Source organism: Tiliqua scincoides, chromosome 1, assembly GCF_035046505.1.
Source record: "Tiliqua scincoides isolate rTilSci1 chromosome 1, rTilSci1.hap2, whole genome shotgun sequence".
In the NCBI taxonomy this organism is placed as follows: domain Eukaryota; kingdom Metazoa; phylum Chordata; class Lepidosauria; order Squamata; family Scincidae; genus Tiliqua; species Tiliqua scincoides.
The window spans coordinates 257,578,929-257,604,679 of NC_089821.1; the positions used below are offsets into that span (position 1 = coordinate 257,578,929).

General features: G+C 43.2%; 1 protein-coding gene across 2 annotated transcripts; it reads right to left on the minus strand.

Annotated features, from left to right (window-relative positions):
- Positions 1-343: 343 nt before the first annotated feature.
- Positions 344-24,056, minus strand: TRERF1 (transcriptional regulating factor 1). 2 transcript variants are annotated; one of them, XM_066622648.1, is made up of 14 exons: positions 22,621-24,056; positions 21,532-21,581; positions 19,047-19,197; positions 18,148-18,393; positions 16,031-16,400; positions 12,684-12,750; positions 11,405-11,544; positions 10,342-10,445; positions 9,491-9,566; positions 8,633-8,721; positions 7,250-7,363; positions 6,400-6,597; positions 5,912-6,120; positions 344-4,751 (listed from the first exon to the last, which is right to left on the minus strand). In XM_066622648.1, exons 1-14 carry the CDS (start codon positions 23,965-23,967, stop codon positions 4,430-4,432), a joined length of 3,483 nt encoding a protein of 1,160 aa, XP_066478745.1. In that variant the 5' UTR covers positions 23,968-24,056; the 3' UTR covers positions 344-4,429. The 2 variants fall into 2 exon arrangements, with proteins under 2 accessions (XP_066478745.1, XP_066478754.1); XM_066622657.1 differs by lacking the exon at positions 18,148-18,393.
- Between the last annotated feature and the right edge of the window lie 1,695 nt (positions 24,057-25,751).

A 25,751-nucleotide genomic window follows, 5' to 3' on the forward strand; every position in this document is an offset into this window, starting at 1 on the left:
AATATTTCAGGAATTAGTTTGATGTTCTCTTTGGTTATTTTAAGCCATGTCATTAGCTCAATAATTATTTTATGGGTGCTAAATAAAAAGTTTTTAGAGATTGTTCATTTTTATAACTATTTAGATATAATACCCTGTGGTTCTGAAATCTTTGTATAGGCCCACTAAAGAACCAGCTAATATTTGAACACTATAGTATGTGACAATTGATATACTGTGTACCCTATCTGCCAAAACATGTTTCTTAAGCTAGCAATTGCAAGAATTTTGTAATATTTGCTGTACTGGCAGTGAGACTTTGAGGTATATTGTTAAAGGAGTATGCCAGAGATGATTTTATTTCTGTTTTTAATGTGCTTTTTCAGTATTATTAACAGTATTTAATCTGACAATATAGTCTTAAAAGCCTTGCTATTTTAAGCTGGATCCGAGTGAGATTCACCAGTTATTATTTAAATGGTTTGGAGCAGCTGCTGATATCCTGAGGAGCAGGAGAAGGCCTGGCAGGTACAAAGGCTGGCGGAGGGCACAGAGCTGCCCACCAGCAAGGGGGTGGCAATGCTACCTCCATCACTGCAGCCACTGTCCCTCTGCTGCATGAGCAATGCCATGTTAGCTAACCCTTGGTGATAGGGAAATAAATGTCTGCAAGCTATCTTATTTTCAGTGATCAGTTTGGTGCCAGTGGTGCTCAGCTGGTCAGACAAGAAGGACCCCTGCAAAAGAAGAGTATCCTTTCTCCTGAGACATCTCACACAGTGCACAGATAACATGGGGTATCTCCTCTCTATCAGCCTTGTGGGGTCATGGGAAACTTGAGCGGGACAAATTACATAGATTTATTGCAATGGTAGATGCTCTGAAGCAGTACATCAAACTCTTCCAAATAAAAACCAGGTGAAGTTAGTTAACATAACACAGAGTAGATTCTTGAATCAACCTTGGAAAAGCCAAGGACTGTCTTGCCAGGAATATGTGAACAGCTGCTCTGTAGTTATCAGAGTATAATCATGTATAATTCATTACACCAGTCCAAGTCAGTTCAGATGCTTAAAATCTTCCAGGGACACCAGCCATATGGAGGGTGTAAATTCTCATCTGATCTTTCTGATCTGAGCAGTTATATAGAAAATTGCTGTCTGACCATTGCTTCCTGGCAGCAGTTTACATGAACATGGTGGCATGTTTCTTTAGCAACAAATCACTGTGGTGGCTGAAACTGGAAATGTACTGGGTCAGATGGAATTTTCTTCATGCTATTGCAATATTGGAGATGCTCGGGATGCTCCATGATGAGATATTTCAATGATCTGAACAGACCCTAACTTGAAGGGTTAATGGCATAGCAAACTCCAGGATTTGGCCATTTTAATTTCTATAAAAACATCTTTATTTTTCTGCAGTAAAAACCCCTCTTTAGCTAATTAGCCAGCTAACTCACTCTACCTATTTTGTGGCATATATACCCTGGTTATTAAGAAAAAATTTATGCCTATGTGAATCACGGGATAAAGGAATTTTAGATATTCAGGGCTGTTTGTGTACATTTGCACATTTATAAATGATGACTGTGATCCAGAAAGTCATGCCTGGAGAATAATTCCAATTCCAATTGCAAGGAAAACAGTTGTCAAATGCTTAGTTGAGTCATTCCAAAGGTAACCATGCTGACTTGCTAGGCCAGGGCAGTCCAACTTATAGCAACAGTGGGCGGCATAATCCTGGTGTGACGCCCCAACAGTGCCAACTCAGAAGTAATTGGCGCTGATGTGATGACGTCACCATCAATTATTTCCATGTTCTGAGCTGATGAAGTCATTCGGCAGGCTCAGGAAGCAAGCAGTGGATGTGGTGGGGCATTTTTGATCTCCCTGCTGCACCATTCTGCCTTCTCCTTCTCCAAAGGAGAAACTGGCAAGGCATGGCAGGGTGATGTAAAAGCTGCTGAAGCGGGAGGAGGTGGGGGGGCTGTGGCTGGACTTTCAGGAGCTGCCAAAAAGTGCCACAAGGATCTGCATGCAGTCCGCAGTTCATGTGTTGGACCACCATGTTGCTAGACTGTGACCAAGCACACTGGGAAAAAGGGTGAGCTTTTGATTTTCCTTTATTTAGTGCAAAGTGAATACAAAACATTACCCTTCCTATGTTTTAAATCCCAGGTTTTGTACATGTAGACCAGGGCTTTCTAAATCCTGGCCCGAGAGCCAGACCCAGGGTTTGGGGAAAGACCTCTGCTTTGTGATCGGAGCTTTCCCTTCTGCCTCTACACTTCATGTATTCTCAGTAGATATGAACACCGGGATGCTCCGGGCAGTCACGACTGCTTGAATGTCCTGTCGCACAGCTTTCTAGGATGCTGGGCAACAGACACGACTGCCCAGAGTGTCCCGGTGCCCAGATCTACTGAGAATATACGCAGTGCAGAGGCAGAGCAGTAAGCTCTGGTCTGAACGGTGACCTCTTTTTTGATGGACAGCAATTACGAGTTTAGCAACCTCTGAAGCAGACAAACAAACACAGCAAATGGGGGGATCATAATGTTCTTCAAAATAAATTTAGATTTAAGTTTGTAGCCTCACAGGTTGATAAAAAATAGCAACAAGTGAAAATGCAATAAGAATAATCTCAGAAAACTGAATCTCACCACTTCCAAATGAGAAACCTGATAAACTTTCAGTGTTATATTCTAAGAAGAGTTTGCACTGGTGGTTTTAGAACCTCCAATCTAAGTTCTCCAAAGTTTCTCAAATTCACTGGGATTTAAACCTTCAAAGTGGAAATCTATGGAGCCAGAACATAGAATTTATTGGCAGAAAGCCTCAAAGCTAAAGTATATTTATACTGTCGACCAAGATTTAGAAAAACAGCCAAGATTTAGAAAAACTAAATGGCAACTTCTAAAACTCTTTGGCCACAATTCAAAACTTCATGGGGTTCTCCATATGCAGGAATTACCCTATTTTGTATTTGGTGTATGGCTATTTCACAAAAATGAACAGAGTAGCACTAACAAGAACAGAAGGTTGTGTGCCTGCCAGAGCACTTACGCACATAGATGAGCCACTGGGCCATAGAAACCATCCTGAAAAACACTGATCATCAGAGACAAACTAGATTTTCGTGTAGTGCAAGTTCAAAAAGATGGCACATGATCATTTCTTTAGGGCTTTGAAGGACAAATTAAAAAAGAAAAAGAGACTATTATTTTACTGAATGCCGGACATCTCCCCCCTTCCTTCTGGCTGTGAGGGAGCACTAGATGAGTGGCAGGTGCCACACAACTAAGAGCATAAAGAAAACCACTAAACCTTCAAGGACAATATTTTTAACACACGTGATTTACTTTTACGAAAAGGAGCTATTTAAGTGCATTCCAACCATTAATGCATATCCAAGCCAGCTTTCCTTAGTCTGAGAATATGAGATGTCCCTTATCAGCTCTGCAGACAGAAGTAGAATTCAAAGAACCATCTTTCTTCAGTCCTCAGGCACAAAACACTTCTGCTTTCACCAATTATCCCTTCTAAAAATGGAAGCTCTGAAGTGCACATTGTAAGTTAACATCGCTTGCAGACAAACTGCAAATGTAAAGCAGTTTGGTTTGGTGATTTGATGAAATCGAAAGCTTACCCATAGGGGTCTAATCTAGATGTTCTCATTTGTTCTGGCTGGTCCAGTTTCTTCAGAATTAAGCAGAGCAGAACATGCCATCAAGCCTTCATGAGCAAATATGGCAGCAGCCCACACCTTAGAGGAAATATAAAGATGCCTTGGAAACCCTCACTTGGTGGAGAGCTTTCTATGCCTTGAGACAGCACTTCCCTCAGTTGTTTGATTACCCCAGGACAGTGTCTCCAGAGAAAAGCAATGAATGCTCAGAGCAGATCCAACTCCACATTTTAACCAAGCAGCAAAGCTTGAAGAAGCCACCAAATCATTCCATGGTAGCCATGTGTTGGCTGTCAATTATCACACCACTTGAAACTATTCCTTATGAGCCTTGGTTGCAGTTATTTGGCAGCCATAGTATAATGATGGCACTGCATTAAACACAAATTCTACTTATTGGGATGAGGGGAGGAAAACCCTGAGGAGCTAAAGAATTTGAAATGGGGGTTTCTTGTGAAAATGTCTGAAAGGATATGAAAAGCAAGAACATGAACTTCCCTCTACTTATTAGTTTCCACAATATGAGATAAAATACCTGTAAAAAAGGGGAACAACTTAATTATTTCAATGCTTCAAAGTCATGTTAACTTACTATTTAAAAAATGGTAACAACTCAGAATTGCTTTTACAGTCTAAGATAAAACTTTTTTCAACTATTCAAATAGTTAAAAAAAAAAAAAAGGATTTAAACACTTAGCCCTCCTGGTGCAGAAAGCTCTTTCCACAGGCATCCTGATTTTATAGAATGGTCTTGTTTCTTCTACAGCTCAACATCATCCTGAAGTAATTCTGTGTCTTCTTCGTCTAATAAGAGATCAGGGTCTATCACTTCAGTGTTGTCAATTACCTCTCCCAATTCCTGAACTACATCACTGTCCAGGCCTTCTGCCTGTTCAACCTGTTTTATCAAGTCCAAGTGATCCAATGGAATCAAACTATGCCCAGCTGGCCCTGTAGTCCTTGCAATAGTGGCAGCCATTTCAGCTGCAACGGCAGCCTTCTGGGCTTTCTGCCTTTGCTGCTCTTCCTGTTGCCGGTGTGTTTTCATATGAGCATTGCGACTTTTGATTTTGAAAAACATCCTGTTGTGGAAAAGAAGAAGGGGAAAAAATTCAGGAGCAATTTGAGAACATGAGGAAGAGTGCAGACCCAATCTTTGGCAAATGTCAGCATTCAATTGCATATATCTATTTTCAGGCAGCATCATGAATGTGCACAATCCATGTGGGTGAGTTTGGGGAATTTTGGAAGAAGTGGCAGTTGTGCGATTCTGACTCTTCTGTATTTTGCTGAAAAGATGGTGTCTACTGATGTCAGGGAGACCCTCTCAACGTCTTGCCCCTAACTCCCCTTTTAGGCCTCTGACAGCAGAATCCTAAAGATGCACTCAGCAGGTGCAAGTCCCTTGCACTGGCCTGGGAGGGTCCCAAGTATGCCGAAAAGTATGTTTGCGCCTCCCTCTGAGTAAACTGTGCTGGTGCATGGAGGTGCACCAGCCTGTGGAGGTCAGATACAGCCTCCACAGTGATGGCAGCAGGTGAGTCCATGCCAGCCAAGACTGGCCAGTGAGTGGGTCGGGGGAGGTCTGAGGAGGGTGGGGAGGAGATGGGAAGGAGGAGTTTCGGGGTGGGGGAGGTGGGCAGCAGGTGGGACCGCGGGTGGGCGGGGAGTGGGAAGAAGGGCTGGGATTTGGCCCCATTCCTGGGTGGTGCAGGGCAGTTCCAGGCTGCTCCCCCATTGGGGCTGTTGTGACTCTCCCCAGGTAAGGGGAATTTTCTCCCTTTGTTTCGGGTCAAGCCTCAGCCAGACCCAAACTTGCGCTGGATACAGCGCAGGCCCACCATCCTGCCTGTTCCAGTGCAAGTTAGGATTGCGCTGCCCAATGCCTGCAAGCAGACATATCTCTTTACAACTGTAGAGTGATCTCCAACTTTTAAGACATATAAAAGTAAATGCCAACCATCTTATTTAGAGGACTATCAGCATTCAAATATGCATTTCTGAAGGTTCAGGCATTTGAAAGTTTATGTCTTAAGAGTATAGGTCAGCCCTTGTTATTCACGGGGGTTCCATTCCCGGAACCTCTGGGGATAACAAAATCCACGGAAGTTGGAATCCGTGGATTTGGGTCACCTGGAGGCTCCAAACGCAATCAGAACCTTGTTTAATTATTTTCCTACGAAGAAATTAAATCTCAGGTAATAACAAACTTTGCATATACCATGGACAAAAATGTACTCACTTGCCACATTCTTTACAAGGGAAAACTGTAGGTGGGTCAGTCTCGCCACTTGTCGTACTGTGAGCTGGGGAACTTTTGACTGAGCAGTACTCATTCTGAGAACTGGGTTTCTGCTTTGTGCCAGAGCCTCCACCGCGGGTTTTCACCACAGGATTCGTACCACCATGAATGCGAGCGTGGCCATTCAGGGCTTGTCTGGAACTGAACATCTAGAGAGCGAGAAACAAAACCAAACAAAACCACAAGGCAACTCTCAGAAGTACAGAACAAAAACAGGAGTACATATCAAGTACTTTCAATGGTATACTGCTTAATTGTTCAGCTTGTTTCCTTGTTTAACCTATAAAAAAGATCTGCTGGATTATAGTGCCATCTAGTTCAGCTTCAAAAGCAAGGTTTAGAGTGTTTTTCAAGTTCAGCCTTCTGCATACAAAGTATAACTGTACTGCTGAACTACTGACCCCTCCAATCTTATCAATCACACTTACAGCTCCGCAGTCTGGCATTTCACAGGTAAATGAAGTTGAAGGAAGCGTGAGGCTGTGCAGGGAAGGCAGGTTAATGGGTGCAGTAACAGCAATAGTTGGAGGGTCAGGAGAATTCTGAATTTCCATCTCTTCTTTTGTAGATTTTCTGTCATCTTCTGCCTGCTCCTCATCCTCCAATTCATCATCTTCTCCACTTGTCTGAAATTTAAACAGATTTTAAGGAAAGGCTGAACAACAAACAAATTCTCAGTGAGTTTCTTCACCAAACAAATCACCCTGGACTGATGAAAGTAAGCCCTTGTGTGCCCTAGGTGTGAGGCAGGTGACTCTGAAGTCCTCAGTCATGAGATGAACACAGACCTTCTGCAACTCCAAAGTATTTTGATCCCTTGGAAAGATTCCCCAACATCAGAAGTCTAATGACTTCTGAGAAACACTTTTCCTTGCCTTAAAGGACCTCTTCTTTCTTCTACTCCTGGTTACCTTTAATTAGAGAGGTGATGAGTTCATAGCTCCACTGCTTGCAGACTTTCACTTTCAGAGCACAACCCAGAAGCTGAAGAGATACATTTACAATGAGAGTGGTGAGGTGCTTTTAGCCTGCCCCTCAAAGCTGTATGAACGTTGCTCCTGAAACAATTTTCCTACTTCAGAAAAACATGCTCCCTGTACATCAGATGTGGAAAAAGCACCACCAATTTTGTATGCTGATGCATCTATACACTACAGCCTCTACTACTAAAGATGTACGATTGAAAAGAAAAATATTAGATGTTCTTCTAGCACAGGCAAGGTTTCAGCATGCAAAAAAGCTATCTTGCGACTACAATATCAGCTCCAACAAGCTTACCAGGCTTTCATCTTTTACTTCTGCAAGTCGTGTTCTGTGCTTCCGTCCTAAGTGCATAATTTTCTTCCAAGTATAGTAGTATTCTACACATTGTGCCACTGTCTTAGACTTCACCTAGAGTAAACCAAATAATCCAGATATTCCCACATCAGTTTATTGTTCGGTGTACAATAGATATAAGCACAAAACAAAATTGTTAATCACAAATGTGCTGGTAAACATGGTGTACTTCATCACAGCTCCATGGTTAGAAGCAAGACTGAAAGTTCAAAATGGGCTTTGGACCAAATTGGCCTTTTGAAGAATTTACACACATAAATGCACTTTTATCTTACTCATTGTCCACAGAACTCTGGGTCACATACATGGGAATTATCTTGTGGCATTCTCACAACCACCACCGGTGAGGTGGTTTGGACAGAGAGAGAGAGACTATGACAGTCCAAAGATCACTCAGTGACTGTCATGACTGAGTGGGGGGCTTGAACCCAGCTCTCTGCAATCTACTACATAACAGTTCAACAGTTTGCTTTGCAACAGTGGCTATTCCCCCCCCCCATAATTTAAGTAATAAATTCATGTTCAACATGAGCATAAATAAACGAAGCCTTTGGGGCATCTCATGAACTCAAATGTGTAGAATTCTTTCAGTTTACAGCCTCCTGAACATTCACTGGGTTGTACCTTAAAGCTAGTCATGCCTAAGCACTACTGAAATCAATGACTCAAGTTATTTGTTACATATAGAGACCCATTCATTTCAATGGGACTTATGGCCCAATCCTACTAGCGCACTGTGCCACCTGAATTAGCATTCTGGCAGCACTTTCCAGCAGTTGCAGAATGCAACCCAGCAAAGTGCGTGAGCTGGCCACTGCTGAGAGCGGCCAGCTTCATGTGTCAGCGGACACGCACCACCACAAATTAGTAGGGAGTGGATGGAATGGGGTGGTGATGGGGGCAGACTGGGGCCACTAAGGGGGAGGTTTCAACAACAGTGGCACACACCAAAACATAACCCTCTTCATGAGCATGATCTGCCTTCACAGATCAATGCAGACTTGCACCGGTGATATCACTGGTGCAGGTCTGAGTACATCCACTAGGCTGACAGGGATTTACCCTGGGGCAAGGAACAAATGTTCCCTTGTCCCAAAGAGGCCTCCAGAGATCAAAACTCCCTTGTGGGATACAGCAGTTGTCCCATTAGCATCACTGCATCACCATGCAGGATGGATTGGGCTGCTAGTCACAACTACATAACTTTCACAGGATACAACCAATGGTCTTGGTTGTCCACCAGTAGCCTAGTTTTTTTAATAAGAAGTAACTGGTAACCCAAAGATCAGAAAATGCCAGACCAAAGAATCGAGATCATCTTACCATTTTCTGTACCAAAATGAAGTCTTTGCTATAAGTAGATAGTGCTTTATTGAACAGCTTTTTTTCAACGGGCGTCCACTTGTCAGAGCCTGATGCAAAGGTAAGAATAATTTGTATTCAACTCTTTTTCTTTACACCGGGCAAAGTTGTAGCCTATTTGCTAGTTTTCCACAAATTCATTGCCATCACATAACAGCAATAAAGTGGAGGGGCTCTGTCAATGCCCCATGCCTTGGAGCAAGGCTAGACAGGGACTGGAAGGGGCTTGCTCCCACACAAGAATGCAGACAAGTCAAATCTGCATAGCTGTGCAACTGGAGTGAGTGGGAGGTATGATGCTCAAATATACTCTCTCCCCACTATAGGAAAATGTAGCCCATTACCTTTTACCTCTGCTATGGAACAGGTTCAGGAGGATGACCTTGCACAGACATCATTTAATCTTATTTAAGATTCAGTTTATATCCTGCATTCTCAAAGTGAAAGTGGTACATATCTCATAAGAACATAAGAGCCCTGACAGTATAGAAGTCTTCAATGGCTCACCAGTGGAACAGTCAGTATTAGGTTGGAGGCAACTAATAATACGTACATGTGGTCAAGAAGAGGGCTTAGCTTTAAAAAGCTTTAAATGGAAATAAGATGTTTCATAGGCTTTCTGTGTGGCTGCAAATAGCAAGATGCAGCTCTCCTGCCAGGTCCTGAGCAGCTAGGTGGCCGAACTCCTATTCTTTCTTTTCTCTGAATGCTCAGCAGATGGCACCCGACAAGTGCATTTCTGTTGTGGACACATCCATCAACCCAGACCCATACATAAACTAACATGTGCTCTTTACCACCATCTGTAGAGGAACTTACCAGCATAGTGATAATTTGCCAGAGGATGACATTTCTTTCTTGATCGTTTTAACAAAAGAAGCATCTCCAGAGCAACCTGCAGGACAAAGAGGGACAAAACAATTCATGCAGAACTATCTCCAAATCCTTAATCATCATTAAGGAGTTTGGGACTTTTAAGTCTAGAAGGAAGATGCCAGGGGGGCATGATTGAGACATGTAATATTATGCATGGGATGGATAGAGTAGATAGAGGGAAGCTCTTTTCCCTCTTGCAGAGAACCAGACTTCTTTTATGAAAATTGACCATCAGGAGAATTAGAACAGACAAAAGGAAATACTTCTTTACTCAGCACATAATTAATCTGTGGAACTCTTTGCCACAGGATGTTGTGATGGCACCAGGCCTAGATGATTTTCAAAGGGGACTGGGTAGATTTATGGAGGAAAAGGTCCAGCACAGGTTAGAAATCATGATCACTGTAGCAACCTTCAAGTTTTAGACGTAACCTATCTTTGAATGCCAGATGCACGGGAGTGGCAACAAGACCTTGTATCTTGGTGTCCTGTGTGCTCCCAGAGACATCTGCTGGGCCACTATGAGAAACAGGAAGCTGGACTAGATGGGCTATTGGCCTGATCCAGCAGGGCTCTACTTATGTTCTTACTACTTAATAAAAACAACATAGTATATATATATATGCATAGTGTTGTTGTTTTTCTACGCATTCACAGCTCTAATAATTCTTACAACAGCCCTATGAAATAAGCCAGCATCACTATTCCCATGTCAGCTGACTCCAAGACAGTGGTTGAATAAGCCCACCCTGCAAATTCATAGTTTAGGACAGATTTGAACAAACTCATCTTACCATCATGTCCCCTTTAGCCTCAAAGAGAGAATGCAACCCATATTCCAGGTTGGTTCCTCCACCAGGTAAAACACTTGAGGAACACATATTTAACAGATCTGTCACTAGAAGAAGAAAATCCAAAATAATATTATGCATTTCATTCAGCTTGTCGGTCAGCACACAAACCCAATGCAGCAATTCTTGCTTTCAATCACCAAGCTTCAGAAGGTTTAAAACAAACTTAAAACTTTAATCAAAAGCAATTTCTACTGAGCACTTCCATTCAAGCCTATACCTTAGAGGCTAAGATTAAGGTGTGGCTTAAAATAGGGGGGATCTGGGGAATCTCAACAGAGCTTCCTCTATTGACTCTCTTCCATGTTGCTACAAACATGGGGAAAGAATACCAAACAGTTCATTGCAAAACAAAGAAAAACGGGGGAAAAGTCACTGAAGATACTCGAGTATACTGATCTCACAACTAAGTTGAGGGCAGGGTCTCAGCTGAAATCATGGAATTTTCTGTGACCCCCGGATAAATAAGGGGGTTTCTGACTATAATTTTGTCTGATTTTACTGAAGGCCAGATCCTGAAAAACAACCTACCAGTAATTCTTACCTAAGAACTGTATGGTCTAATTTACTAAAAAAATATAGTAAACGATCATAAGATACATCTTTATTCAATAACTTTTTAAATTCTTGTCTTCACAACCTTTTTGTAAACACTATCAGAGTAAGTGTATTCAGGGTGACCAGATACAATGGAGGACAGAGTGCCTATACCTTTAACCACGGTAGTGAAGAGGGAATTTTGGCAGGTGCAGCTCAACATGGAAAGGCTTGAAAAGCTACAACGGCCAAAATTCCCTCTTCTCTACAAAAACTGAAGGTATAGGCACACTATCCTCCATTGCATTGGAGAACTCATCTTGTGTGAGTAGAAGTAATGTCTGCTCACACAACAGCACCTTTGGATTCAAGCCTATATCAAAATGGTACTTCTAAGTATGAAGCATATCAAAGAATACCTGATTGATACCTTCAAAAACAAAAACTCCATTAAGGCAGAACAGAGTACCTCTTTGTTGGAAAGCCTTGTCTTCCAAGTCCGGCCATGGTTTCCAAACTAAAGTTGCCTTGTGATCCTCTTTCCCTACTAATGCTGTGTCTTTAAGTTCAGGGATATCAGCTTGGAATCTTGACCCAATATTGATACGGCTGAAAAAAATTAAAGAAACACACACCATTATAAGATGCAAGGCCAATGCCTAAATTCTTAAGAAGAGGGGTGCTAGGCTAGAAGAAACAACTGCTTACATATTTTTTAAAAAAACGTGGCCAGGACAGAGAGCAGGAAGAGGGAACGTTCGGTGCAAGTTAAATGGTCTTCTGGGAAAGACAAATCCCTTATTCCTGGAACATCTTTGCCCCCAAGTTGAGCACTAAAGTGCACAACCAAAAATGCAGGAAGTTGGTGTTCTTATCCTTGGTATATAAAAATAACAACAGCTGGCAAAAATGCCATTCGAGGTTGGGAGTTTATTTTTTGTAGCAGGAGATGGTATACAAATTCACTTTCATCCTACTCAATTTTGTGTTCCAGAGCTGAGCACTAATCTGGCACTGATCCTGCTTTTGGAACCGGATCTTTGGTAAAACAACTCCTGTATCTGGTATTTTTCATTGATAGCAGGTGCTGAATACTTAAGGCCAGGGAGCGGCTGAATTCAGACATGCTAAACATGATAAATATCTTGATTTGTTCCAACTCATATATAGAAGCTGCAAATTTCTTCTCTTCCTACATGAAGGAGCAGGGGGAGCACATGGGCCTATGTTAAATCATGGTTTAGAATTATGTCTGAACCCAACCAATGTATTTGCATGAACAGTAAAAGCTCCATATTTAATAAGTGATTTATATCAGCTCAAGGCTGCAAAGACCTGGTAGAGGGGTAGGACTCTGGCAGTCTGTTTTGGTGGAATTTCTTGGATTGTGGAAGAACAAAATGATTTAATTAGTGTTCCATAACATGTATAGTGGTTTTGAAGTTGGACTTAGACTTGGAAGACCAAGTTTCAAATCCCCGCTCAGCCATGAAATCTCCTAGGTGACCTTGGGCCAGACACTTTCTCAGCCTAACCTATCTCACAGGGTTGTTTAGAGGACAAAGAGAAGGAAAATTCAACTGGAAAATCAATTTAGTAGTTTGGATCGTAGTCACTATTTAATAACCTATTTGGGTATTAAATACACTATTTAATACCCAAATAAAATCACACTCTGGAAGTAAACAAAGATGGGTCTGCTGAGCAAGACTGAATATTAAGCATTGTCTGTATGTGGTGCATCTTACGGTTCTACATCAATGGTCTGTTCTCCAGGCCCTGGGGTCACAGGGACGTTGCCTCCATCAACACTATCTGAAAGAGCAAGAGGAAAAATTTAGAGTTTTCCATATGTTCCTTTTGCTAACATACCTTTGTTCATTCTCCACTTTACCCAGTAACATTTGCATCCTTCTGTGAAAGCTTTGTTTATTTAAAAAAAATTTAGATAAATGGGGTGGTGCCACAGGTCAGTTGTGAAGGATATACTTTGAATGCAGAAGGCCCAGTTAAAAGGAGCTCAGGTAGAGGACCAGGAAAGACCTCTGACTGTCAGTGGTTCTTGTGGGTGACAGGCAGAGTTGGTACTAGTCCAGAGAGACTAATGGTCCAAAGCAACACAAAGGTGCTTATATGTTCATCTATATCTTCATACAGGTGGTGCCTCGGTATCCACTGGTCTTGGCACCTGTAATCCTTGGAATGAGACAGGAGTAGAGTTCTGGTCATGATCAGAGGGCTTCAGATTGGACCTGATCCAGGCTCAGCTCAGGGGAGCCACATTGAGACAAATTCACAGATGAAATATCTGTGGATAATCAGACGCAACCTGTATATATACACACAATTCTTTTAGTAAGGATTACTGGCATGATCCTGTAATGATTGTGTAAGGAGTCTTCTATTTAAACCTTCTCAAAAGATCCGCCAAGGTAAAAGCAAGTACATTGTCTTTGTTCATGAAAGGATGTTCAGACAAGGTGCAACAATGCTAAACAGTGTACTGGTTTAAAACATAACTCCTCTTCAGCATATCCTCCCATAAGTGAATGGCAGTTCTACTCACTAAACAATAAATGTCTGTGCCCTTCAAATGGAATCTACTGCATCCTCATTATTTTCATTCCATACCCATCCAGAGTCCCCTCTGTCCCCAACAGATATTGGGGTGGCGGGCTGGTTTTTTACACTACAGGCTCAAATATACATCCCAAGAATCTCCAAAGTGCAAAATTACAAAACACGACAGTAGAAATTAGAATATTGTAACACTCCTGATTCTTGAACGTATATGTGTATATGAAGTTGCCTTATACAAGTTGGTCCATCTAGCTCAGTATTATCTACACTAGTTGATAGGAGCTGTGGAGAGTTTCAGATTGGAGTCTTCCCAGCCCTACTTGGTTATACTAGTAATTGAACCCAAGACCTTCTGCACGCAAAGTTCCACTGAACTATGGGCCCCTCTTTATATACGCTTCTTTACAAACTACACACTTACATGCCAGTCTACATATACAAATTGCTTTGGCTCACTCTGTTCCCCACCAATTCACATAGCTGATGGGAACCAGTAAAAAACCAGGGCAGGCTGGGCTGTCTTAGAGTCAAGCACAAGATCTGTGATTCAACCATGCTGTATCACTGTTGTTGGATACCATTTTGGGAGAGGGTCAAAATGTTCAAATGCTCTCTTGTGTTAAAAAAAAAAAAAAACTTCCTCCAAATTAAAAAAACTGGTGTTTTAGAACACTTGTTCGTCAAGGAGAAGACAAGATCTAAGCCTCAGTGGGTGCAAGGGACAGCCAGCTGGAAGAGGCTGCCCTTCTGGGCAACTGACAGTCCTGCCAATCAGCAGGCCATTGCCCACTTCATGGTGCTCACCTGACAGACCACAGTTGGAAGGTGAGGTTGGCACCAGCACTATAATGAGGCTCTGCTGACAGGAAGGGGGAGAGAAGAGCAGGCAGGATGAAGTAGGATGGAAAGATGCAGAGACTGGAAGGAGCTGAGCAGGAAGAGAGAGGAACATGGGAGGGCAAGGAAGAAGACAAGGTGTGGGGCAAGGGGTAGAATGACGTCCCCCCCAACCCCAGAGAGACAGTTGGGACATCCTGACACTTGGAGAAAGACCAACCAGGCCCAAGATCCATGGCAGTGAAGGCCCCAGAAGACCAGGAGGAAGAAGTGGGGACAGGAAGGAATGGATCAGGTTGGGGTAGTCTGTCCATGAACCACCAGCTACAAGCCCCAGTAGAGCCAGCTTCCTTCCAGCAACCCCTCAAGGATGAGGCCGAAGTATCATGTCCCAGAACCTAACAAATGTGGTCATCCAGCAGGTGACTTGGGCTTTGAGGTACCTAACAAGGCCCTACTCCAGTCTGTATTATAGACAGAGGGCATCAACCTGAAGTATTAGTCAGAGAAGCCAGCGGCCAGGGCTGAAGAACAAGCACCAGGTTAACTTGGAAAAGGCCAACCCCTCTCCTCAATTTTGTTGTATGTCAGTGGAGGTACAGCTTTCTCCTTGGGAGGCGGTGGAGATAACATAGGTCTAGAATCTTCAGCCTAACACATTATGGGTTTGAATGTGCATTGTTAGTTTTTGACATTTGGAGCAGGCACACATTCGATTTCCAACCTGCAATCTTAGTGTTACAGTACATGAAAAGAAAACCTTTGGCTACTGATTATGCAGCCCACCCCAACACTGCTCAGTTTAATATTGAGGTGAATTAAGGTTACATCCAGGTGCAACTACATCCCAATGAAAAGCCTCCTTGAATACCATCCAGAAGGTACAGCTGGTTCAAATTACAGCAGTCAAAGTGTGATTGGGGCTGCTTTTCAGGAGTATGCAACCCCCCTTTTACAAAAGCTGGGTTGGCTGCCAGTTCACTTCTGGGCCCAATTCAAGTTGCTGGTGTGAATGTTAAAGCCTTACATGGATTCAGACTAGGTATTTAAAGGACTGTCTTCATCATATGAGCCTGCCCACTCTTGAAGGTTTTCTTACATATTTCAGGGCACCTTACACCTAAACATTTCCTATATTCCCTATTGCAGTGGTGCTCACACGTTTAGCACTGGGACCCACTTTTTAGAATGAGAATCTGTCAGGACCCACCAGAAGTGATGTCATGACCGGAAGTGGTATCATCAAGCAGGGAAAGTTTTAACAATCCTAGGCTTCAATCCTACCCACATTTAGCCAGGAGTAAGTCCCATTTACTATCATTGTTAAAAGCATCTTCATAGTAGCCTGTTAACAGTACAGATCTGTGACATTTCCCAAATACCTTGGTAGCATCAAGTCTAATATATTAAAATAAAATATTGAAATGAACGGAGACCCACCTGATATTGGCTTGCAACCCACCTAGTGGGTCCTGACCCACTGTTTGAGAAACACAACCCTGTTGGACATATCTGGGCATGTGAGATACTATACAAGTGAGCAGTAATCCTAAAACTACTGGTGGAGGTAGAGACCAGATCCAAATGTTCCATAAGCAACATGAACGAGCACTACATTATATAGCAATAAGTACAATGTAGAAATGAGCTATGTTTACAAGCAACATGACATACTTACTAGATCGACAGAGAAGAACTCGGGGAGTGGGTGTCAGAGGAGTGAGTGGCAGCTGGGGGTGAGATGCACCATGAGTGGATATGATAACACTGCTGAAGAGACCAGACCCTTGACGCACCGGACTGAGCATAGGAGGCGGTGTGTAAAGAGGGAGCTCATGAGTCTTATCAAGCAGATGGTCACCTAAGATGCGCGGAGAGCGAAGCTGACTTTGATAGAGGGTAGCGCCTGAGTGGGAGGCACCGAAGCTGAAGGCAGGAGGTGGGATGAAAAGTGGTTCAGGTCTGTGGCGGTATTTTCTCTTGTCTCGCAGAGGCTTGAAACTTTCTTCAGAGTTGGTGATGCTTTGGTGAAGTTTTCGAGTGAGCTCCTAAATGAGAGTTTACAGCATTTGAATGTTTTAGCTACAATGTGTTTGAAGTACATGACATACCTGTTATTCCAGCACAAGGTTCTTAGACTTGTCAAGAAACTTTCTACAAACTAAAGAGCCCCTGAGACAAAGGAATGGTCCAGTTTACAGAAAACAGGGACCAAACAAGACAGCACATGGAACATTTGTGAATAATATCTCCCAGGAACTGGGGAATGAATTGGTTTAGGACCACAATGATGGGCCAGGTGGGCTGAACCCTTCCTCCATATCATTTCCTCAGTTTAGATGCCCCCCAGCTCCGGCAAGATGACACCAGTATATTTTGCACAGTGTAACAAACAGAAGCTTTGGGGAATCTGGTTTAAAATGGGAAAACAGTTCAGGGGAAGGGGTTAACCTGTCTCCCTAGTGCCATGGTCCCAATCCAAATCACTCTTCCTGCAACTTAACTCATTTCATCCAAGCCCACAGGTGTACACATTTGATCCCTGTTGCATATATGCAATGTTGGGCAGAAATGGCTGAAGTCTTAGGAGATCCTGTTCATAGATCTACTATGTCATGTGCAGCTTGGTCCTAATTTTTACTATGTCTATGATATCCATGGATGTAAAACAAAAAAATTTTTTTTACAAGTATTAATGATCCTTACAACAACTCAGTGATTTATTTCCTTGGGCAGTAACAGATTTGCCAAAGCATAATTCTTATAGGCTGGGTGGAGAGATGAACCTTTGTCGTCCACAGCGAAACCCAGTTTTTCCATTGCACCCCTCCAACTAAAAGACTAAAATTTAGCTCCACAAATAGTAAGCAGTGGCTAATTTAAAAGAACACCGTGATAGGAGATACCAACATTGACACTTGTATCTTAAACAACATGAGTACATATGCTGAACTTGGTTAAAAAAAACAAAAACTACATTCCTCTAACCACAAATAAATGTCCATTACCAAAACACACCAGAAGCCCTGTGCCGGCACAGATTCAACTAGTCACTAGTGTGTCTAGTCACTAGTCACTAGTGTGACTACACAGAGACCAAGAAGTACAACCATAGTTTCTTATTACATCTGAACCAGGTCTATGTATATACTTCTATCCACGTGTCACTCACTTCATATTATTCAACTACAGACACAATCCTAACCAGGTCTACTCAGAAGTAAGTCCAATTTTGTTCAATGGGGCTTACTCTCAGGAAAGTGTGGTTAGGATTGCAGCCTATGTTGTATTATTCACAGACTGTTTTCTCAAGAGTTCAGAGATATTTATCACATTCTTCTAAAGCGTGGTCATGTATCATTAACTTAGATTCCAATGAAAGGAAAAGGATGAAGTCAATTTAATTTACCATTCAAGACCTTCACAACACAGTACTTTTGGGGAATATGGTTCTTAGAATAATTAGTGGACAAAGTCTATTGATCTGTGGAAGGCAATAGTAGGAAAAATGTACTCCCCCTGTCTGTCCATTCTCAAGCAGAAAATGGTTTTAAGCGGCAACATTAAAACAAACAAGCACAAATAATGCTGATGGGGAATAAATCCCTTTCCTTTTTAGTTTCTGCTTAGGAATGCTGGAGCATCAACAGAAATAATTAACGCTTCTGAATTAATGGGAAAGAACCTAGTTTATTGTGCATCTTGGAACACAGATGCTTGGAAGGAAGCACTTTTCAAAAGGCAAAGGGATTTATGAGACACCCATGGCACAGTTAGTGGCAAGAGAACACTCACAGAAGATGCACATGGACTGGTTGCTTTAGGGGAACACGGTGGAGAAAAAGTCATCCTCACAAGAACAGGCATCTCATCATCTGAGACAGGCTTATCTTTGACTGTGGCACTGCTGTCAGTTGCCTGTCTGCTGGGATCGGGCGACAGATGCTTTACAGGGACAGAAACAGGTATGACGATGGGCATGAAGCCATCCACCTCTGAGGGCAGCTGCTGCTGTTGCTGTGGCGGGTTCTCTCCTTCCTCCTGTACAGACAATTAAAGGCTTTCAGCCTCAACCACAGGTGGTTCTCATGTGAACTTACAGAACGCTAAAGAGTAGCATAAACAACAAAGAATCGTGTGGCATTTTGAAGATTAACAGATCTATAGGGGCATACGTGCTTATGGATGACAGCCCGCTTCATCAGAGAATTCAATAAATCTATTAGTCTTCATCATTTTTTCTGCAACAGACAGACATGGCTATCCTTCTGATAACTGCAGCATGAAAGGGTACTCCTGTCATGGACAGAAATGCCTTAGGACAACTTGATCCAGGGTTTAAAAAAAAATGGCATGCTACCATACCACGAATGAGGTCTTGCCCTTAATTAACAGAACAAGCAGTAAGGGCCCATTGAGGTGTGTTCATAGTGAGGAACCTCTTTCCCCTAGAAGTCTGCAAAAGTTTCAACTTACACATAGATCTTAGGTCTATGCAACATTACATGGACGAATCTCCACTGATGGAGAAATAACATACTTGAAACAAAGTTGGAGAAAGACGTACTTCTTTGACAACAGCAAGATCAGCTGCAAAGTTATTGCCATTTAAAAACAAAATAAAATAGCAAAGCAAGCAGCAAACTTTAGCAAGAAATGGTGAAGGACAAAAAAAAAAAATCAGACATTGCTACCTGTCTGAAGATAGGGGATGCCCGAATCCCTCCATGAGACCTCATGTGGCCATTTAGAGCTGGTAAACTTTTAAATTCCTTCAAGCATACACTGCATGTTAGTTTGCTCTTTGTTTCAGATGGCTCTGTAAAAGTTTCTTTATTGTGACCACTGCTGATGCAAGAGACAGAGAAAAAAATGAAGAAAACGTAATTTTTATTTAAAAAGATGTTTCTCACTGACATTATAATTCATCTCCAAATAAAAGCATTTTAAACATACCACACAATTTCAGATGTTCAAAATCTAGCAATGCATTGTTGTGATGTGCGAATTCAGCACAACACACCAAACACCATTCTTTGTGAATTAACTCAAGCACCTGCCCATCACTCAATTCTTCCCAGTGTTCTCTGACTGCACAATGCATTGAGATTGCCCCTGAAAGTCATATACAATGTACTTTGTGATGTGCGCAGGGATAGAAAGGTTGGGGGCAAATTCGATTTACGCAGAAGTGATCTCTCTTGAAAATCAAGCAGTTTTCCGGGTAAATGAGTTCAGAATCAGGGTTTAAATTATTACAAAGCTTCTGTCAAATACTATGTATAAATGTTAATTTGCAAAAAGGTATATGATTTAATTCAATGTTTCCAAAAGATTTCAAAGTTAAAATAGGCAACCCCATTCCCCCCCCCCCAAACTCCCCTCTAAGATTGCAAACTCATACATCCCACACCTTGACTGAATTGATTGCTACCAAAATCATCAATCAAAGAGGTGAGGAAGGTGCACCTCAAGTTCTAGATAACATGATCTGGGCTGTACACATACAGATTCCAGTATGTGGGGTGCACAGAAGCCACTATCTTGGAATACCCATTTTAAGACTCACAAAGAGAGTCTGGTCCAACAAGAAGCTGACAGAACATACCAAGATCCAGGTCTACAGAGCTTGCGTCCTGAGTACACTTCTGTACTGCAGCGAGTCATGGACTCCCTGCTCACAACAGGAGAGGAAACTGAACGCTTTCCACATGCGCTGCCTCCGGCGCATTCTCGGCATCACCTGGCAGGACAAAGTTCCTAACAACACAGTCCTGGAACGTGCTGGAATCCCTAGCATGTATGCACTGCTGAAACAGAGATGCCTGCGTTGGCTCGGTCATGTTGTGAGAATGGATGATGGCCGGATCCCAAAGGATCTCCTCCATGGAGAACTCGTGCAAGGAAAGTGCCCTACAGGTAGACCACAGCTGCGATACAAGGACATCTGCAAGAGGGATCTGAAGGCCTTAGGGATGGACCTCAACAAGTGGGAAACCCTGGCCTCTGAGCGGCCCGCTTGGAGGCAGGCTGTGCAGCATGGCCGTTCCCAGTTTGAAGAGACACTTTGCCAGCAGTCTGAGGCAAAGAGGCAAAGAAGGAAGGCCCATAGCCAGGGAGACAGACCAGGGACAGACTGCATTTGCTCCCGGTGTGGAAGGGATTGTCACTCCCGGATTGGCCTTTTCAGCCACACTAGACGCTGTGCCAGAACCACCTTTCAGAGCGTGATACCATAGTCTTTCGAGACTGAAGGTTGCCAATACAATACAAAATATATATACAGGTGCAGCCTATTTATCCACAGATTTTTTATCTGCGGATCTGTCTCAACGTGAATGGGGTGAGGGAACCGAAAGTCACACACACATTTGCCTCCTTTGCCCTGTGCTGACATCTTGCTCCATTTCCAGGCAGCACAAAACACTGCAAAAAGGCTCTGCCTCGCCCAGGCAGGGAAATAGCCCTGGAGCCCTGGAAGAGGTTCCCCTTGCAAAGGAACAGTAACAGTCCTGGAGCCCCTGAGCCAGCAAAGAGGTTGAAGAGAGGAAGGGGGGACCAAAAATCTCTGTAGCCAGAACGTGTAGCAAGGTGGAGCGCACGTGCGCGCACATGCACATGCACATTCTCTCTCTCTCTCTCTCTCACTCACTCACACAGGGGCAGGTTTGGTAGCAACAGAGGGGATTGCTTTAAAAAACCCAAGGAGTGTTTGCCAAATCCCCCCCCCCCACATTGAGATGGTGCAGGCAATCACCAACACAAGTAACCTCCCCACCCAATGGTGCAGGCAATCACCTATACAAGCAAGCCTTCCCACCAAGCAAAGCATGAGATATAGCCTACAAACCTCTCTACACTTTCCTGGGAGTACACCCCATTGACTACAATGGGGCTTACTTCTGAGTAGAAACGCATAGGTCTGGATTCTTAAAAGAGCAGCATCCCATGTGAAAGAAGCCAGGCAGCTGGCAACGGGGAGGGCTGAGTATGGAGCAGAGGGGAGGGGATTGATTACAGCTGCCTTAGTTTCCTTCCATCTGGAAGTGTCAGGCTGCAGTGTATTTGTGTAACTCTATGGAATTTGGCACAACGCATTTTTTGTTAATTGTGCCAGTCACGGAACAGAACTAACACAGATAAATAGGCTCCACCTGTAATTATAAATCACAAACATACCTGTGATCAGGAGAATCTGACTGGAGTCTGCTATCAGATAGCTGGATCTGCTATTAAAAAAAGAAGGGAGAAAAAACCATATATCATAGGTACTGTATGTTATACACACACAACACATATATAGTTCTCATTTCTCTCTCTCTTTGGTCACGCACTGGTGCTACAATAAGGAAAAAAACTCAGATATACAGATGAAGTGGTGGCACTGTGCAGATAGATGCTGGCTTTCAGTGGCTTCCACTGAATTCTGTGGGACACACTAAATGGGCTATAGCAGGGGTGTCAAACTTGTTTCACACAGAGGGCCAAAGTTAGCATTCATGCTGCCTGCTGAGGGCCGGAAGTGATGTCACTGGGCAGAAAGTGACATCATTAGGCAGATGATGGCCTGAAATCAGCACTTTGTTCTCACACAGAAACTCATGAGCTACAAGTGACAGAAGAGAAAATGTGCAGATCCTGTTCATATTTTCAAGTTATGAGAAAGACCAATCATCATGCTGGGAAAACCCAATTACTCTTGTATAACGGGGAACAGATAAATTGCCTCCAGGGGCCACATCTGGCTCAAGGGCCTTATGTTTGACACCCCTAGGCTATAGTCTTTGTTACTTTTTTGGATGGGAGACCCTCTCCACATACATTGGGAGTAGACTGAGCTCCAGCCTGATGATGCACTTCAGCACACACCTTTGCCTTCTACCAAATGGCTGCCATTTGCTTCTATGAGAAAAAGGAAAAAAAAATACCCCAAAATTAAATGTGAGTAAAATCATCTCCACACTCTCCCAATGAGAGACCCTATGGGGCAACAAGCCTCTGAGTGCAAAGCATACACCCTCCCCATGAACTCTCTTCATTCTCACGCACACCCACCATGCCACAAACACAGTGCTAGTTTAACAATATGTTGCCTATTTTGGTAGCTGCGCAATCCTAAAAGATATTCACAAAACAGATCAATGGGAAATAATTTCTCTTACTAGCCTGAAAAGAACCCCATTTCAGTGGAAGAGGCTAGTTCTAAACCCACACCACTTATTCCCAAACTTGGCTATCTGAAAACGCTGCATACAAAGCATTGCTTACCTGAGGCCACACTGCACTGGGGGACAATTGCTGGGGCCCTTTGTTATTCATGTGGATACTCGCTGGAGATACAAGGGGTTGATGGGCGACTCCACTACCAACAGAATTCAAGTCTTGCTGGGCTGGACCCTCAGGTCCCTCTGCCACAGGAAGTCCAAGGTGCGAGTCCATCAATGCCCGAGACTTGTTGTCACTGTGATAATGGTTTTGCTGACTGGCATCTCCTGGTGTTGGCTGCTGCAATAAATTCTGTGGATACAAATGCCTGAATGACTGTTGCTGATCTTGATAGAAGTACGGAGGCACTGCTCCGAGCTGTATAAGCTGCACAGGTTGACTCCGATCCTGGGAGTACTGGTGAGTCTCATGTAGAGCCTTCTGGTCAGGATCCCTATGATAGGAAGGAAGTTGCATTTGCATCTGCTGCTGCAGCTGTTGCATCATAGGCTCTGTTGGATAATACTGAGCTGTTTGCACTGGGCATTGTCTCTGCTGCTGCTGCTGCTGCATTTCATGTATCAAGAGCCTGTGCTGTTCTTGGTGGGGCTGCTGCTGCAGATAGTATTGATCCTGCTGTAGCTGCTGTGGCTGCAGGTGCTGAGAGTGCACTTGTGACATGTGAGCCTGCCCTTGGTGCATTGCAGGGTGCATCTGCAAGTGGGCTAAATGCTGCTGCTCTTCATAATAGAGGGGTTGCTGGTGCTGCAGGAGGTGCATTTGTTGCTTTTGCTGTGAGCTTGCAAAACCCTGATGGACTTGCTGGGGCAGCTGATGGTATCTCTGCCCAGGTGGTTGCTCGACAGCAGGCTTCTGAGATAGCAACTGCCGAAGTGTGCTATCGCCAACGTTCTCCATCACTGAAGGTGGAACCTGAATAATCTGAGACACGTTGTTGACTTGGATTCTTAAGTTCTGGTTGGCAAACACTTGAGCAAAGGAGTCCAATTTATGCAAAACACCACTGGTAATTTTCTGTGGCCGGGTTTCGCTGGTTTGGGGACAGAGGTGCTCATAGCCATCAGTTGGCTCGGCTTGCCCTGCTGAGCTCCACGTGACATTCTGATTATTCCTTCCTGGGATGTGGTTTCCGGAACTCAGATGGGCCCAGCTTGTCTGCCTAGAAGAATCCATCAACCCAAGAACTTTGGACCCAGCATTCAAAGCTATGTTTTCCCTTGCATCATGAGGGAATGAAGGAGACAGGGGAGAATCCTGAGATCCATCCATGGCCAGTGTTCCATAGTTGTGGTTTAAAGGTGGAAGGGAATTCAGGTGCTGCTGCTGGTAATATAAGTTTTCATTGCTGCTAACAACATGGTTAGTTTTGTACATCTGTTGATCCCCCATTTTCAGCACTTCTCTCTTCCAGAACCATTTAAAATACAATCAAGAACTATAAACCCTGAGTGTTCTGAAGCATGCAAAAATGAACGTTGGAAGGTTATTTGTTTTCCTACTGGTCCACTTGTGCTAGAGAACTGTATTCTTTCAGTCCAAGCATTCCACTTTTAGGCAGAGGATGTTTCATATCTTCATAAAAAGGTTCAGGTGATAAACTTGAAACAAAAGAATATTTTCTGCATGCTCCAGGCACCTAGGAAATAAAGGGTAAATGATGTAAATATTTGTGCTCTACACACCATTACCAGTTTCATCTGGACAAAACCGTTCTAGCAGGTTGAAAAAACCATGAATCTCATTCAAATAGGATTTAGGTATGTGGGTTTTGTCTGTCCTGATCAAGGTTCAGTCTGGATCACACAGGAGGTCTTGCCTGGATGCCTTTAAGAGGGGATTGGACAAATTTCTGGAGGAGAAGTTCATTACGGGTTACAAATCATAGTAGGTATGTGCAAGCTCTTGGTTTTAGAGGCAGGCTGCCTCTGATTGCCAGATGCAGGGGAGGGCACCGAGACGCAGATTGTTTCTGTTGTCTTGTGTGCTCCCTGGGGCATTTGGTGGGCCACTGTGAGATACAGGAAGCTGGACTAGATGGGCCTTTGGCCTGATCCAGCAGGGCTCTTATGTTCTTATGAGGTCTACAACTCATTCCAGACAGCCTTGGCTGACTTGACCTTTTGTAAACTAGTACCTGGAACTAGACAGCAGGTCTAGTAATTTATTAGGGGCTCCTACATTGCCTTTGAGAAGCCCACTTGTGTTGCTGAAGGTAAAGGGCCACGCTACATATTAAACATGGCATTCAATCAAACCTTTATTACGGTCTCAGACCAGTGAAGAATAAAAACAATGCTGCACAACATAATCAGCTACATAAACTACATAAGGGATAAAATAAAATAGGACTGATTGATTGATTAAACATGTCATTTGGCAATGCATGTGCACACGCGCATATGTGGCAATTAGGACTGCAGTGTTTAGGGATGGTTTTTAACTGTTTCTCCTCACACTGTGGTCCTGCATCCTTGAACTACTATTATTCCTGGTGGAAAGCTCCCACTGGTGCCAAGGGAAGCTTGATGGGAATGGGTTAAACAATGCACCTACATGCTTCATAGTCCTAATCCTCACTGGACCCCCTGCAGCTAAAAAACTGAAATTTTAATCACAAAGTATTCCCCTCCCTTTCAGGGCCAAGGACTACTCCCAACCTGGGCCTGATACCAGAGTTGCCTCTGGTCATGCAAAGCAAGGAAGCCATAACAACAAACAGGCTCCAACAGATATTTTCTTGCCTAAGTAAGATTCACAGAGAGAACCTTGAGAACTTTTGATTAAAGAGTTACAACACTGCAAACATGATTAAGCCAACAGTCTGAGAAAGGAAGAGGGAGAGAAAAGACCATTTTTAATATCTTCTCCACTTATTAACATTTGGAGGAAAACTATTGCTTAATCTCAGGAGGAACATTTTGAAAACCAAAATAATGTTTTTTTAAAGGAGTTACTGATGTACAGCACAGTCTCCATAATTAGCTACCGAGTATCAGATTTTTAAAAAATTAATGCCAGCGTTATTGTAAAGCAGAAAGATTATATTAATTTCCAGCTAATTGCATTTATACAATTTAGTAGAGAGACTTCCATGAGATGTCTTGAGGCCTCAATTATTCCCAAAGAAATCAAGCAATTCTCTTCTGTGCATGTCTGCTATTATCTTTAGCTAA

What these genes read in the sequence shown, in the direction of transcription:
- TRERF1 (XM_066622648.1), bottom strand. Translation starts at nt 23,967, where the DNA reads ATGGGGGATCAACAGATGTACAAAACTAACCATGTTGTTAGCAGCAAT. An exon ending in GGCAAATTATCACTATGCTG is followed by an intron (nt 8,722 to 9,490) that starts GTAAGTTCCTCT and finishes CCTTTGCATCAG; the next exon opens with GCTCTGACAAGTGGACGCCC. An exon ending in AAGTAAAAGATGAAAGCCTG is followed by an intron (nt 6,598 to 7,249) that starts GTAAGCTTGTTG and finishes TTTAAATTTCAG; the next exon opens with ACAAGTGGAGAAGATGATGA.